This window comes from Miscanthus floridulus, chromosome 14 (assembly GCF_019320115.1).
Source record: "Miscanthus floridulus cultivar M001 chromosome 14, ASM1932011v1, whole genome shotgun sequence".
Lineage (NCBI taxonomy): Eukaryota > Viridiplantae > Streptophyta > Magnoliopsida > Poales > Poaceae > Miscanthus > Miscanthus floridulus.
The window spans coordinates 52952605-52968982 of record NC_089593.1 but is presented as its reverse complement, the minus strand read 5'-3'; the positions used below and the strand labels follow the sequence as shown (position 1 = coordinate 52968982).

Sequence of the window (16378 nt, the reverse complement as noted above, 5' to 3'; positions counted from 1 at the left end):
TAGAAATTTCAGATTGAACATAGGTATCTTACCCAAAATTCGGACACCACTTTTTCTCCCCTTGTCATTTCCGTAGCCTTAGGATTTTTATGAAAATAATCAGCCCAATCCAGAGCTGGGCGCTTGAATTCATCACCGTTCTCATCCACCTCCACAATCACACCTGGATATTCTCTTCTAAGTATGGCCCCAAGCAGAGTAGTGTATTTGTAAGGTAATATAACTGAATTGCCTATAAATAAAGTAACAGGTCAGCACAAAAAGGCCGCTAGGATATGGAAGTTCACAGCAACTGCAGTAGAATTCATGCAAGTATTCGGACATGGAAGTTCATAGTGAACATGTAAGAGATAAGACTTTGGTGCAGGTTTACATAAATTTCAAAAAAAAGATCATATTATACGTACACACAAGTAGACAACCATCTAAGCACTAATGGTTGCTAAAATAGATGAGTGTGATGAGCACCTTACTGCTTAATTAATCACCAATTAGTCACAGTCACAGTCACTAGTAGTTGCTAAAATAGTAGAGTTTGGTGCAGCTTATTGTTTTATTACCAGCTAGCAGCCAAGCATATGGATCTTCTTGTGCCACACTAACCTACTACAACAGTATGATCTTCTTGTGTCAAAACATGTGTTCCATATGGCTTCACCCATATTCTCTTCATTATGCATCACATCAATATTGTGTGGAAGTAGAAACTTATGGAAATATGGAAGCTGCCTAAAACAAAGTACATGTGTCCAATTGTGCAATCTACCGTAGGTTTGTGTATCACTAGCAAACTGGTTCACATAGGCTTGCACTTCCTCCCCTGTTAAGTACCTAGGTGCCTCATCAAACACCTTGGTATTCTTGCGAAAAGCATTAGTTTCATTTCTAAATGGATGATCTTCAGGCAAGAAATGCCTATGGGTATCAAACCCACAAGCCTTACGCCCATTAGGGAGTAGGAATCCTCGATAACCACACCCATATGGGCATGACAACCTACCATGGGTGCTCCAACCGGAAAAGTCCCCATAAGCCATAAAGTCATGTTCTGACCAAAGGTAGATTCCTCTAACTATAAACTCCTCCTTCAACGAAGCATCCCATGTTGTGACCCCCTACCATAGTTCTTGAAATTCGTCAACTAAGGGCTGCATTAAAACGTTCAATTTTCTACCAGGATGCTCCGGACTAGGAACAAGTGCGAGGAAAATATACTCAGACCTTAAGAGTGTGCCAGGAGGTAGGTTCAGTGGGGTCACAAAGACTGGCCAACATGAGTAAGGTGCAGCATTCACATAAAATGGTTGGAAACCATCTGTTGATACTGCAAGGCGCACATTTCTTTTTTCCTGTGCAAATTCTAGATAGTCCACATTAAATTGTTGCCAAGCCTCTCCGTCACAAGGGTGCACCATCTTACCACATGTTGTGGGACTATATGATCTCATTAACTTGGCTGTCTCCCCATGGAGATATAGCCTTTGCAGCCTATTTGTGATTGGAAGATAGCGCAAAACTTTGCGTGCAACCTTTGTTTGCCCTTCCACATACCAATTAGCACCACAAAAATCACATTTATCTTTGTCCTTGTTATCTTTGTAGAATAGCATGCAATTGTTATAGCAAACATCAATTTTGATATATTGCATACCAAGACCCTCTAATAATTTCCTAGATTGGTAGAAGTCATTAGGTAACTTGGAGTCAGGAGGAAGGAGTTCATGTTGTAACTAGTTCATGCCTAGTATATCATCATATTCTATGACGGACATGTTGTACCGTGACTTCACAGCAAACAAGCGAGCTATAGCAGACAAGCGTGAGTGTGTGGTTCTATCATGCACCAACTCATCTGCACTAGCAACCATCCTATAGAAAGCTTTGGCATATGATGATGATTCAGCATCTAGCATAGGTGGATGGTGCCCAGCAAGCTCAACCAACATTTGATCCATCTGATCAACTTCATCAGTGCCCTCTCTATTTCCCACACCATCATATCAATCATGTGAAATCAGCCCCTCACCATGCTCAGTCCAAGTTTCATAGTCTTCCTTAAAACCATGCCTACACAAATGCATCTCTATAGTGTATCTTATATGCCTAAAGTAGTTCCGATATTGTGCACAAGGACACTTAATGGTATCATTTTTAGCTACACCAGGAATTGAAAATGCACTATTCAAGAATTCTGTGGTTCCATCAATCCATTCATTTGAGGGAGCTTTGCCACGTTGCCAACCATTATACATCCATGTCCGGTTTGACATATTAACTAGTTCTGTTTCAAATATTAATATATTAGATATCACAACAAAGGAAGCTCAATTATTTTTGGTGCAAGGACAAACATTCCAAACTCGACAAGTGGGCACACAAATAAAATATAGAATAACAACATACAACAAATAAATCTAGTGAAGAAAGTAAACAGTACCTCCAATAGCAACCTTCAGTCCTTGCTTAGCCCAAAATCTCCACTGCAGTACATCATAACCATGCTTTACTTTTGTATACATATAGCCACACATAGAGAAAGGAAGTATAATATACACATTTTCAGGGGAGAAACAAGGAACCTGAAAACTCGATTCAGATTTGATGGAGACAACACCGGTGGCCAAATCTTGAGGGAAGCAGACTTCAACTGAAAATTGGGGCGGTGGAGATCGACGGAGAGACGAGGGGCGTCGCGCCAGGACGTGCGCTAGACGGGAGGGAGACCAGGGGCAGTCAGCCACCTGGGGATGTTCCTGGTCGGCCGGTGGCCGCCCTAGGGCCATGCCCGGATGGCCGACGACGGGCCAAAGGACACACCCGAAGGGCCACCCGCAAGGCTAGGGCCACGCACTGGAGGGGCTATGGCCGTCGGCGAGCTGGTGGCTATGGCCGTCGGTGGGCTAGAGGCAGATCTAGGCGATAGCGGACCTAGGGCAACGAGCGGCGAGCGGCGAATGTGCAGATGGGGGTGGTCTTGTGCGGCGAGCGGCGGACTTGGAGCCGGGAGCGACGGGACTACGGGAGCGCGAGCAGTCTCGTGCGGAGTTCGGCCTCTGGCGGCGCGTTTGGGACAGGGTTGGGGTGGCGGCCGCGGGAGGATTTAGTTTTAGGGTGTTTTTCTTTTCTTTTTTTCACTCTCTTTTCTATTCTATACCGCGCCAATACAAAAGGCAGGCGCCAATGACGAAAATAGGGCGCCAAAGCCAATTCCATTCCTGTGCCTGTGTCATTTTTTCTGTGAGTTAAAAAACCCACAGAATAATTGCTATTTCTCTGTGGGTATGTATTTTTTCTGTGTGTATTGTCACGCACAGAAAAATAACTCAATTATTCTGGCGGTTTTTCGATATTTTCGTGGGGATTTTTTGAAACCGACAGAATAATTCTAAATTTTATGTGTGTTCTGAGAAAAACGCACAGAAAAAATAATCACCCACAACAGTATTCGAGTTTCCAGTAGTGTATGGTCCAATATATTCCATATTTATGTTGTACAAGAAAAATACATGTAATACCCTGGCTCTGCCACTGCCAAAGATGGGCACTGTGGCCCGCCTGGCTCACAACACAATCCATTCCTGACCGCATGTGGTAAAAAGTAGGTAAAATATGTCGTGAAAACTACGTAGAAGGTGGAAATATAGAAAATAGAAAACAATTCAAAAAATATATTTCGACCGCTCATTTTTTTGTACTTGGCACATTCATAGTGCATAAAAATATGTACTCACAAGCAAAAATTTGAACGCAAACTCACTTTTGAAAAATACAAAAAAATAAGTTTCATGTGTATGTGCACTAGAAGACGAAATCCAAGGAATTCCGTATTCTAGTGCATATGCAACTCATTTTTGTTAACTTTGTAGGAGTTTTCTAGTTTGAGTTTGCTTCTCAATTTTTGCATGTGAGTACATATTTTTATGCACTATGAAAATAGACATGTATTATTTAGTTATTTATTATAATGATCAAGTATGGCAGTATTGTATTGTCAATCCTACACTGTTTATGACAGCTCCACTTCATCAGTGAAGCAACTTTTTGGCTTCAATTTCACGAGCTGACTCTACTTGTGGAGCTAAAGCTATTTTGCGAATCCTTTGGCAAAACAACTATACATGTGAAGCTCCTCAAATTATGCTCTCACCAGTGTTATCCTAAACACTAAACGGTAAACAGTCGGTCACGTACTGTTTAGCCCATTATTCGGGCAAAACGGGTGTTTAAACGGGAAAAACGGTCGTTTAAACGGTCAAAACAACCGATTAAACGGAAACAGTGTACCACCGTGTAGCGTTTAAATGGTGTGTAAACGGGCTAAACGGCCATTTAGGCGAACAGTGGCTCTCACAGATCAGACCTATGCCCACGTAGGGGCTCACCAGAGTGAGTTGAAGCCCGAAGAAGCGGCTATTTTCAGCTTTATCTCATAGCAATCCCTTGTGAGAACATATTTTAAGGAGCTTCACATACAAAGCGTTTCAAAAAAAATACTATTTTGATACAAATAAGCTTCAAACAACTTATGAAGCTGCCTGGAGAAGTTGTACCAAATGGGGTCTTATAGTTGATAGTCAAAGGTAAAAAAATAATAGCTTAATTTTGACAAAATTGGGAGGTTGACTTACTCCCTCTAGTCACAAATTGTTACATCCTTTTTTAAGGACAAAACCGAATGCATATCACATGATCAGTTTATTCCTATATGTGACGACAATACAGTGATACACCATCTCCACAGACGACCAACTGATGGTACACTTGAAGAGAGTGTTGACGCTGTCTTCAAGAACCGTCTTAAAAAAACCTCCAACTTAAGTCCAAACAACTCGGTGGGATAGCAAGGGAACACAAAGGAAGGGGATGACGAAATGGGACCCACATTTTAGTCACTAACGAAGAGGGAGCATTTATGACTTATGAGTTGTTGATGGTCGCTAGCAGGCCAGTAAACTGTGGCCATGTTCGGCTGGCTAAAAAAACGGCTGATGTTGATTTAGGGGCCGTTTGGTATGGCTCCTCGACAAGCTCCGGGAGCACTTCCGCAGCTTCACCAACCAAACGCTAGAAAATGGATCCGCTCCGCGTCGGGAGCCGCGGGAAACCCGCTGAGAGGAGAGGAGAGAGAGAACGGGAGCCGGAAAAACGAGCTTCGCCCAGCTCCGCCCCTGTTGCCGTGGGCCCAACGCGGGGCATGGGCGGATTTGCCCCCACCGAGCCGTGCGGGCCCGCGCGGGCATGCGCGGCCGTCGCCGCCGCCGCACGGGCGCGAAGTCGCCGGAGCTCTGCGCGCGAGGCCGTCGGGGCGGGCGGCGCGGGTCCGTCAGAGTGGCTGGGAGGCGGGCTGCCAGGCTGACGCGGGGCTGCCGGGCTGCCGGGCGTGCAAGCGACGGAGTGGCTGGGAGGGCGGGGTGGAAGTGCGGCACCGATGGAGCAGTGGCGAACTTGCGAGGCGTCCACAGAGGCACAGACCGGAGGTTGAAGGAGATGGGGTGCGTGCGCGGCCACGTGAGTAGATAAGGTTGGGAAAGAAAAAAAAAGAAAAGAAAAGAAGAGAAAAGAGAATAGAAAAATAGAAAAAAAAGAAAAAAGGTAATACAGACATTTCATCTTTGTGCGGCTCTGCGTGCATCGGTGATACAGGGAGAGAAAGAATAAAATAAATAAATAAGAAATAAAAGGAGAGAAAAAAGAAAAAAAGGGTATTTTGGACCTTTCATCTCATTCCATCAGAAAGAGAAGCTATTTTGAAAAAATAGATTCGACTTCCAAAGTGAATCTGCTCCTCAGATGAAGCCACAGCTAGAGCAGTTTTCGTTAGAGCCGGAGCTCTACCAAACAGGCCCTTATTGTGAAAGAAAACACTATGGCTCTGTGTTGGAGACTAGGAGAGCACGCACGAAGACTCAGCCTCAAGCTAAGCACGCCGAGTGATAAAGCAAAAAAAAAGGGAAGCGGGCCTGAAGTGAAAAGGAAAAAAGGTTTTAGGTTAGGACTTTTACAGAATTTTTTGCCCATAACAACTTTTTACCTTTTTGTAAAATTTTGCAAAATAGTTTTTGAATATTTTATTTAAACCTTTCATTTTTAAAAATATTGAAAACAAAACAAAATTTTAAACTTATTTTAAAGCTACGTTGAAACCAAATTATTTCAAACTTCTCTACGTATTTTAAAAAATTTTAAACTCTATTTTGGATGATTTTAAAAACAAAATTCTAAAATTATTTCAAAACTATTTTGAAGCTATAACTACATATTATTTTCACTTAATTTAATTATGCAACCTACATGAATGCAAGGAAACTAACTAAAATAATTATAAAAGTTTTAGAAAATCATTTTTTCCACCGTCTAAATTGTACAAAATGTAATTAAATCTTGAAAAAATAGAAAAATAGAAAATCACTTTGTTTATTTTGTGTTTTCTAATCACAGTCCAAATAGAGATTTTGGGACGTGAAACAAACATGTAGCATTTCGGGGCTTTAACGCAAACCTTATAACTGTACTACATATTGTTTCTTTTATGTGTTGAATTTGGGTATTTAAAATGATACGAGATGATTTGTCTCAAAATACGTTTCATAAGGAAGCATTTCTGCTATGTCTATTAATTTTTTGCAAAAAATACTAGTCAACGAGACCACAAACATATACGCCTTGTTTGGTAGTGTTTTTTACGTCCGAAACCCTACCAAATGGTCATCAAGAAACAACTTTGATGAAGAAGAGCTCAGAGGAGATAGAGCCATTTCTTGTCCTATCTACTCAGAAGCTTGCCATAAATTATAACAGAACTGCCATTAGAGTTGTTTTTGTCAAACGTTTCCAAATCGGTTTCAATTCAACTAGCAAAGCCCTATTAAGTTGGGCCCATAGTTGAGAAGAGCCAGAGTTGGTATTATTTTGTAATGTTATATCAATGGTGCCTTAATTAAGATTTAATAAGTCTGTAATCCTACTGGGCGGCATTTTGATTTTTGGATGAAGTATCGGTAGTCGAAAAAGCGCGCCTCGGTGGACGCTTGAGCGGTGACCGATGGTATTCTGGTGCAGTGGTGAATTTGCTGAGCACGCTGGCCGGTCCATCTCCGAGTTGGGAGTGATCGATCGGCGTGCATGCGCCTCGCTCTCCACCCGAGCAGTCACGGCATATAACTTCTCGGCTTTATATAAACTGCCTGTGACAGCCACCAAATTGTTGAATCGGTCCGCATGCCGAATTGAAGAAGCAACACTGCAATTTTCATCCGCACGTCCCATCCCCATCTACTCCATCGCTTTGAGGTTGAGGCCACTATGGATCTCACTCTCACCAGCACTCACCCCTCCTATGTCGCGCGCTCCACACACCTGCTCAACATCTCCAGCTACATCCTCCTCCCATGCACTGACAGCAAGGTCGACCAAAGCAAGGTTCACTACAAATCCAGCGTCGAAGTCGACGGCTACGAGTGCGATATCCGTTTATACCCTGGGTGTAGTCCCTGGTACCAGGTTGAACTCCAGCTCGTCTTCCTCGGCGAGGCTGGCGCAAACAAAGTGACATCGGCTCTGAGCTGCCGGATGGTAGATCCAAGCGGGAGATTTGAGCCACCAGAAGAGAAGACTAGCGAGACCACATCATTTCAGCATCCCTCGGACTCATCTCAGCCCCTTGTGGTCGTGAGCATATTCGAAGCAATCGACTTGCCTTACTTCGACAGTGGTAGTTATTCTCTGACCGTGGAATGCACCGTCACCGTATTCAGAGATCTAAAAGCAATCCCCGTGCCATCCTCCTCCAGCCTGCACCAACACCTCGGCGAACTCCTAGCGAGCCAGGCCGGGTCGGACGTCACGTTCACTGTCTCCGGCGAGTCGTTTCCCGCGCACAAGAACGTGCTAGCCGTGAGCTCCCCGGTCTTCATGGCCGAGTTCTTCGGGGAAATGCAGGAGAAGAGCTCGGGACGCGTGGAGATCCAGAAAATGGAGGCCCCGGTGTTCGGGGCCATGCTTCGCTTTATCTACACAGATGCGGTGCCGGAGCTTGACGGGAAGCAGGAGGCGGCAGCGGCGGCGACGACGACCTTGGCGCAGCATCTGCTTGTTGCTGCGGACAGGTACGGGCTGGACAGGCTCAAGCTTCAAGGTGACGTCTGAGCGCAGGCTCGCCTTTGCTGTGGATGCCAGCACTGTCGCAGCAACGTGTCACCGACCTTGATGCTAATACATCCACACACACGCCCGAAGAACTACCGGAAACTGTGACTTTACCGTGTGCCACAGATACTCGGCAAAGACAAAAAAAAAAAAAAAAACGCTCGGCAAAGGCTTTACCGAGTGTAACACTCGGCAAACAGCACACATTATCTACAGTGTCGGCAAACAACTATTTACCGAGCGTTTTTTATCGTGCACTCGGCAAATGGTTTGCCGATTGTCAAATTTGACACTCGACAAAAAAAGTAGTTTGCCGAGTGTTTTCCAAAATACACTCGGCAAAGGATTATTGTTTGTCAAGTGGTTTTGGGAATTACACTCGGCAAACCTATTTTCTAAAGAAAAAAAATATTTTTTTTTCTCAGCATACCATTATTGTTTGCCGAGTGTTTTTAGGAATTACACTCGATAAACCTATTTTACTAAGAAAAAAATAATTTTTCCTCAGCATATTTTAGTTTAATATCTTGATTAAACAGCATGACATTCTGAATACCCATAAATTCACGCATAGCTATGACGTACAAATATAATATCTTGAATAAACAGCATGACATCCAGGTAGACCAAGTCCTTATGTAAAAGATAAATTCACACGCACGCAACTGTTGATTGTGAAGGAGATCATTTAGCTATGTACAATGTATGAATTCACAATCATGCAATTTATCTGAATTGTTTGAAGCATATATACATTCACTAGTTCAGCAAAACATTCTCTAACAAGGTAAAACAAAACAAGGGAATTCTGAATATTCAGTAAAGGAACACAAATACAGGATACAAACAGATGAATGAGAATGACAAGTTCAACCTCGAATTGTTGCTAATTGCATGGCTGCTAGACAACTTTCAAGCATATACTGACTGAGTGAAAAAAATGTTTTGTTGGTCGAGAAATGGCTCAGATTTATCCATTATCAGCATGCAACTACAACTTAATTTCACCTATAGCTTAATTTAATTCTCTCTCTCTAATGGGAGTTGAACTGGCCACAGAACTGGTTGCTTGTACTGGTACAAGCCATCCCAGTTCAGCAGCAAACAAAACAAAATATCCCAAGTACCAGCTCATAAGGTGCTAAAGTGCAGAAGTTCTCTAATGGAAACTTGATTCATCACAGCCACTCAAGAATAGTACAAAACAAAAAAGTCACAAGGCATAGTTAGGGAAGGGGAGAGCACGAGACTGGGGTTCCATATCATCTCAGCTCCGCAAATATCACATATCAAAATGATTGATCATGTTGATATATGCAAGATATTCAAGATACTGTTTTCATAGCATCTCACCTGACATCCAATGCACCAAATACCAGGTGATGTGTTCACATACCAGATTTAGGAAATATTAAATTCCTTTCGATTATGTGCAATGTTAAAATGTAGCTTTGAAGTTATATGTATAACATCATCTAACCCTAAAAGCAACCAGAGTAACAAAACATAGAAGGAAATTGTATTTTAACTCTGCAGTAAAATCTTTTTATTACATTGCCCCCTCAAATTCAAATATAATGACAAATACTTTAGAATGTTTAAACTTCTAATCCACAAGCTAATGTTGAGGACCCTTATATCTATATGCCAAATCTGGTGTGACTGAATACAGAATATGATCAGGAACCATGGTCTAAGAACATGAACAAGCCTTTTTAACTGCAACTTCTATGGAACATGACACTGAATCGTTGTTAGAAATTTCCAGCTACCAACAAACATCATTTATAAATGAATGATAGAAGAGCACCTTGGGTGCGATTAGTACTTTAGTACAGTAGTTGTTCAAATAATTTTCATGATGCCAGACTGACTATTATTCTAGGATACAACAATCATCACAAGGTATGGTGTATTGGTGTATCACCCTCTAAGAGCTTGAATTCCATTCATTAATGTATAACTTATGACAATATCATGCAGCTTCATATTAAGCCACAAATCCATGAACAAAGTTGTTCGCTAGTGCCTTAGCAGAGTATAGTTTCAGCATTAGGGTTATATAAATAATACCACTCAACTTCATTTTCCCTTTCAAGGTTATAAATATTATCTCAGCAATCGTCACAGCGCTGGCCCATTCCCTCAAATTGAAAACATAATAGAAAAAGGAAAGTGTAATCATCACTGCACATGACCAAAAAAAATGCAAACAATAATCCAAAGACCATCAACATTGCAGTGTACACGGTCTCAATTTCCATGTCACAGTAAGAAATGAAACAAACATCACTGATATGGCCATGCGCTCAGATATATGCCACAATACCTGACTGCCTGCAGGATACAACTGAACCAAGCAGGTCACAGCCTATATACAACACAAAAAAGTTTGATAAGATAAAGGGAAGAACAGTAGATCTAGGGTCAATTTGACATTGCCTCCATGCATATGCCAGATTGAGAGAAAGGGAGAGAGATGGTCGCACGGGGGGGGGGGGCGGGGGGAGCAGCGGCCAACACAGGGGGCCGGTAGCGTCGGAGGCCGGCAATCGCGGGGACCCACCGATGTGGCACCACTCGGGGGAGAGAGAGACGCAGAGGAGGAGGGGATCTGTGCTGGGGCCCTCCCGCTGCACCACGGAGAGAGAGAGGAAGGGGAGGCGGGGGCAGGGGCGAGAGCGGTGGAGGCGCCGACGCGCGGCGTCGCCTGGGCCCTCCCGCTACGCCACCACCTCTGGCGAGACGGACAGAGGGAGAGAGGGAGGGGGGTTCTGGTGGCGCACGCCACCGGGCAGCGCAGGCTAGCCGGGGGCGGCGCCGGCAGGGTTGGAGAGGGGCATCGGCGGCGACCGGTGACGGGTGTGCCTGTGTGCGTGTGTGGCGCGGGTGGGTGTGTGCGTGTGTGGCTGTGTGCGGCCGGATGCGGGGTATATGAGTGGGGGTTTGCTGAGTGTTCCAGATCTGACACTCGGCAAAGAAGGGGTTTGCCGAGTGCCAGACTAGGGGCACACAACAAATCTAGTTTTTTTTTTCATTTGCTTCCTTTTCCTTCTTTTTCATAACGTATTTTTCTTAATTTGTTCCAATGTACTTTAAAAATACCTTGTCAAATTCACTCAACAATATATATTTGATGTTTCCATTATTCCATTATTTAATGCAGTTATAGCTCAAATTCAATTTGTATCAATTAAAATTCTGTAATTGCACTTAATAAATTAAAATTATCAAACGGATCAAAAAAATTATCAAAATTTCACATTAAACAATCTATGTTCTCTATTGCCTGTACAAAAAGTTTTGAAGTCAAACCCCAATTCGACTGTCACTTTGACTCCAAATTTTACCGAATCTTTCTCAACGCTATGATTCTTCTTTTAAGATACTTCGGTTTGTAAACATCATACGTGACAAAATATGCGAAACCATATTAATTTTTTACCATAGTCTCCATGTATGATATCATCACATCATAACAAATCTCATGATTTTCAAACTTCGTTTGTTTTTTTTAGAATTTAAAAACTATTCAGCCACACATTCGTGGTCGTGTTTCCTAAATGAGATGTTCGATTTTTTTTTTCATTTCCAAGATAAGGCCTCACACTGGACTCAATAACATGACTATCATTTTTCTACTCATTTTATTCTATTATTTGAATCACTTGCGGTTCAAATTTGACTTAAACCAAAAAATTCTTGAAATGCAATAAATTAATTAAATATAGCAAACAAATTCAGAAATATACCAAATTTTAACATGGAGTACCACATGTTGTATATGCAGAGTAGAAAAAGTTTGAAGGTCAAAAGAGAAAAAAAAACTTATTTCTTTGCCGAGTGCCAAAAAAACACTTGGCAAAGAAGGGGGTTTGCCGAGTGCCAAAAGAACACTCGGCAAACCCCCTTCTTTGTCGAGTGTTTTTTTGGCACTCGGTAAACCCTCTTTTTTGTCGAGTGCAATTATGTTGCCGAGTGTTTTTCACACAACACTCGACAAAGAGGTTGCTTGCCGAGTGTCCGAAGGATCACACTCGGCAAACCCCCTTGCACTCGATAAATTGACTGTTTCCGGTAGTGAACAACTGGTTCCTAGAATATACTAGAAGGTTCTAGATATATGAATCAAAGGAAGAAGAGGAAGGGGATAGGAACTCAGCCGCAGCTAGCCTTGAGCCGCAGCTGTCGTTCGACACCCCTTGCTTGTGTATATGTAATTGTGCTGCATCTGCCCTGGTTCGTTGATGGGCCAAGACAAGTCCAGCGCTGCAGCCCACTTGCTTCTCCAACCTGTGCAGTTGATCGATGTTTGATGGAGGTAAATTAAATCTGCCCAGTGCCAGATTCTATTACTAAGTTATGTGTGCCATGGATGTACGTACACATATGAACATTGGAAATGAAACATGCATCGGTTTAACGTCCCGTTCGCTTGGCTTATAATCCATACTTTTTCAATGAGTAAATAGTATTTTTATTTCACAACAAATCAGCTGGCAGTACTTTCAGCCATGGCAGCCAAACAAACAGGACGTAACTCAGCGAAAATCTCTCTCCAAATTCGTATGTGTTGAATTCGATCAAACGGCTTTAATTAGTGTGAATAGTTTTATGTATTATTGGGTTTTTTCCACTTCTGTACGGAAGGACACGTCATTGCTTAGATTCCTAGTGTTAGGTTCTAAATTTAAATAAAACTAGGAACGCGTGTTGCTGCGGGATCATAGATAATTTTAAATGAAATTAGACTATTTATATTTATTTGTATTACACAATCATTTACATTATTGCTACGTAAACACTTTCTAAAATATACTGTGCAAATCAAACCATGTCAAATGACGTCTTTCTCTAACCATAACTGATAAATTGTGTCACATAACTAGAAACGTGGATAACAATCCGCTCTCAATAGATGACAACCAAACTTCCAAACAAACCATGTGGATCCATATACTCCCTCTGTGCCAAAATAGAAGTCATTCTCACTTTTCGAGAAGTCATTTTTTTTAATTTGACCAATTAGGCTAGTCTCGGTGTGGAGTTTCATGGCGTTGTTTCCAAGACTGCCATGTCATACCAAATGAAATGAAACTCAGATAAAACACCCACTCTTAATGGAGAGTTTTATTCTATAGTTTCATAGGTATTTAATTTCATGACTCATAGAGGGTTGGTAATCGTGCCATGACGGTTTTATCTAGATGAAAACTCATTTCTTCTCTCTTCTTAAATACAATGTCATGTCATAAAAAAAGTGCTTATGTGGCAACCTATTTAATGCAAATAAAACTCATATGAAACTCCCAATGAGACTAGCCTTATATATATATAAAATATAAATATTTATAATATATAATTAGTATTATTAGATAGATCATTAAATATATTTTCATAATTAACTTATTTAGAGATATAAATATTGCACACATTTTTCCACAAATCTAGTCACAGACTTTCTTTCTGAACCGAGAGAGTATATCAATATAGAAACAAAAATCAATACGTACTCCGCTCTCAGTAGATAACCAAACTTCCAAACAAATCATGTATCAATAGAAACAAAAATCAAAGTAAGCGTCCAATGCAATTAGTCCTATCTTGATTTTGGGGATGGTGCACACCCATTTTGGAGTAAGAAGAAATTAATAACTTAGCCATGAAAGTAGCAGCAGAAGATAGCTTCTCCAAGAAAATATCAACAAATACCACACTATCCATGGCACCTGACGGGTACAGAGAAAGGAAAAGGAGCAATCTCTGGGAAGACAGAATGTGCTTTCTAACCGGCAAGCACGCATGTGCCGATGTGTAGTCGTTCATCGATCAAGCACCTTTGACTTTGATGCAGGAATCGACCGACAGCCAAGGCAAGGTGATCATCGGCATAGTGTTGCATATATAAGTAGGAACGGACGAAGGGAGAAGGGGTGCCGTCTATTTGGCTTTGATGAGTTTGGGATACGAAGGGATTGAATTTGAGTATCAGAGATGGCTTCCATGACTTTGGGATACGAAGGGATTAAATTGAAGTGCCATAGATGGCCAGTAGATGATAGTGGCGCCATCCCTTTGTCTTCGGTCACTCGGGACTACGAAAAGATTGCTGATGTAGATTGTTGTGGGATGAGATAGAATGGGTAGTGGGATTAGCTTTATAAAAGATAAAGATACACTAAGCCAAGTATTTTTTTTCTTCTCTAAACTAGAGTATTTTGCAAACTGGTTGTGTAGTTTAGCTGGTTGTATTCTTTGTGGTAGAACATTCCTATCCAATGTGAGTGTTGGGTTAAGTCCTCCGATATATTGATGTGCGTGTTCACGTCGTTTTAGATTTATTTTAGAATTTAATAGCAACAACAATGTGTCTGTCAACTGCGAGCGAGTAAGCTTAGCATGACTTTGTCGTGTTATTACAAGGATGATGATGACAGTTCGAAGTTTTTTTTTGTTTGCATTTAACAAGAATTTAATATGAATGAAAGTATGCATACATGATTAAAGATTTGTGGAAATTTGAACAAACGTTTCATGAGCGCACATATTTAAAAAAAACGTAAAAGCATCTTATATGATGAAAGAGAAATTCAGTAATGGAACGTTTTTGCCATTTAAATATGATAATGGAAACTAACAATTTTATGAGTGCAGATATTTCACTGGTACTACATATAGCTATGTTGACTAACAAAACTGCACCACAGCTCAGCTCATTGGCTCAGCCTGTCAGTATTTCTGTACCTCGGTCGCTAATGGTTTGCGACTACTGCCTTGTGCTTCCGGATCTGATCCAACGGCGCACGATGATTTGATTTAATCCGTTAATATATTCGGCGCCAAAGTCGTCTCCTGCTTGGTCCTTGACCTTGAAACAAGCAGAACATCGTCACCCAACCCAAACAAACGTCCTCGGACCCGCGGAAATCGATTTCGATCGGCGAGCACCAAACACCGCGTCGAGCAAGTAGAGAGCACGCCAGGCCAGCCATGGCAGCGGCGGGGGCATCGCGAAAGCTCATCGAGGCGCCTGGCCTCACGGCGGCGGAAGCGGCAGTGGACCTCGGTTTCGGCCCCGGGTCAGCGGACGATGACGTGGTCCCGTGGGACGTCGTCGAGCAGAAGCTCGCGGAGCTCCTCCGTTTCCTGGCGTCCGCGGTCCAGGCGGTCGTGGCCGCGCTCCGCATTACTAAAAAAAAAAAACGTTTACAGCAACGGAATAATTTTTTTTAGAGTGACCGGCTGTCCTTGAGACCCACGAGCCCAGCCGTCCCTATAAATAAAATAGTAGGAGCGGCTGGTGATACGAGCTACCCCTATAATTGGGTCGATTTATAGGGACGGTTCACTCACCAACTGCCGTCGGTGTTGCGGTCTGTAGGGGCGGCTCAATCAACAGCCGCCCCTATAAATACCCCACGTATAAATACCTGCGATTTGTAGGGGCAGCTCAATCAACAACCGTCCCTATAAATGACTCACGTATAAATACCTATATCTTCTTCTTTCTCATCGGATCACTCACTCTAACCCGTAAAAAAAGGTAGGAAGGCCTTGGACACCTTCCAAAAATTGCTCTACTAAGGGGGTAGGTTTTGGTCTCAAATCTTTTGGTGGAGAGGTTGTATAAGGTAAGAAAATGTTATTCCACATTTTTTTTGAAGTTTTAATGGTTAGTTAGTGAGTAATTAGAGTTTTGCTTTTCTCTCTCTTCTATGGTGCTTGAGCTACTTATGAAGCAAATTATACCTAAGTTTTGAATGTACTAGGATAAATTAGGTAGGGGAACAAGATCATACCCTTATTTAGTCCATGTTTCTTGATTTTAGTGAACAATTAGTTAGTTTTATGGATATTTCATGTGTATGTAGATCTAGATTTAGGGTTTGATTTTTTTATTAATTTCGTTTTTGTAAATTTATGTTTGATGAAATTGGACTAGGGTTTGCATGAAAGATATTGGATAAAATATAATTGTTGCTAATTGTTGTCTTTGAAATTGTTTATTGTAATCAACAAATATGTATTTTAATTATTTATGGATAAATGAGCCATTAATTAATTTTCCTCTACCATGGTGTGTTTGTATGCTTCATGTAATTATATTTGATTTATATTTATATATATATCTGAAGTATATACAATTATTCTTAAGTAATTATTAATTTGATTCATTTATATATATATATATATGAATAAGTAGTCTTTTAATATTTATTTTGTTATTGTTGTA

The 16378-nt window shown here is 41.7% G+C and overlaps 1 protein-coding gene across 1 annotated transcript; it reads left to right on the top strand.

The window, feature by feature from the left end:
- The first annotated feature begins 7302 nt into the window (after positions 1–7302).
- Positions 7303–8145, top strand: LOC136503451 (BTB/POZ and MATH domain-containing protein 2-like). Its single transcript, XM_066498526.1, has one exon. The coding sequence runs from the start codon at positions 7303–7305 to the stop codon at positions 8143–8145; it is 843 nt and encodes a 280-aa protein (XP_066354623.1).
- The last annotated feature ends 8233 nt before the right edge of the window (positions 8146–16378 follow it).

What these genes read in the sequence shown, in the direction of transcription:
- LOC136503451 (XM_066498526.1), top strand. Translation starts at nt 7,303, where the DNA reads ATGGATCTCACTCTCACCAGCACTCACCCCTCCTATGTCGCGCGCTCC.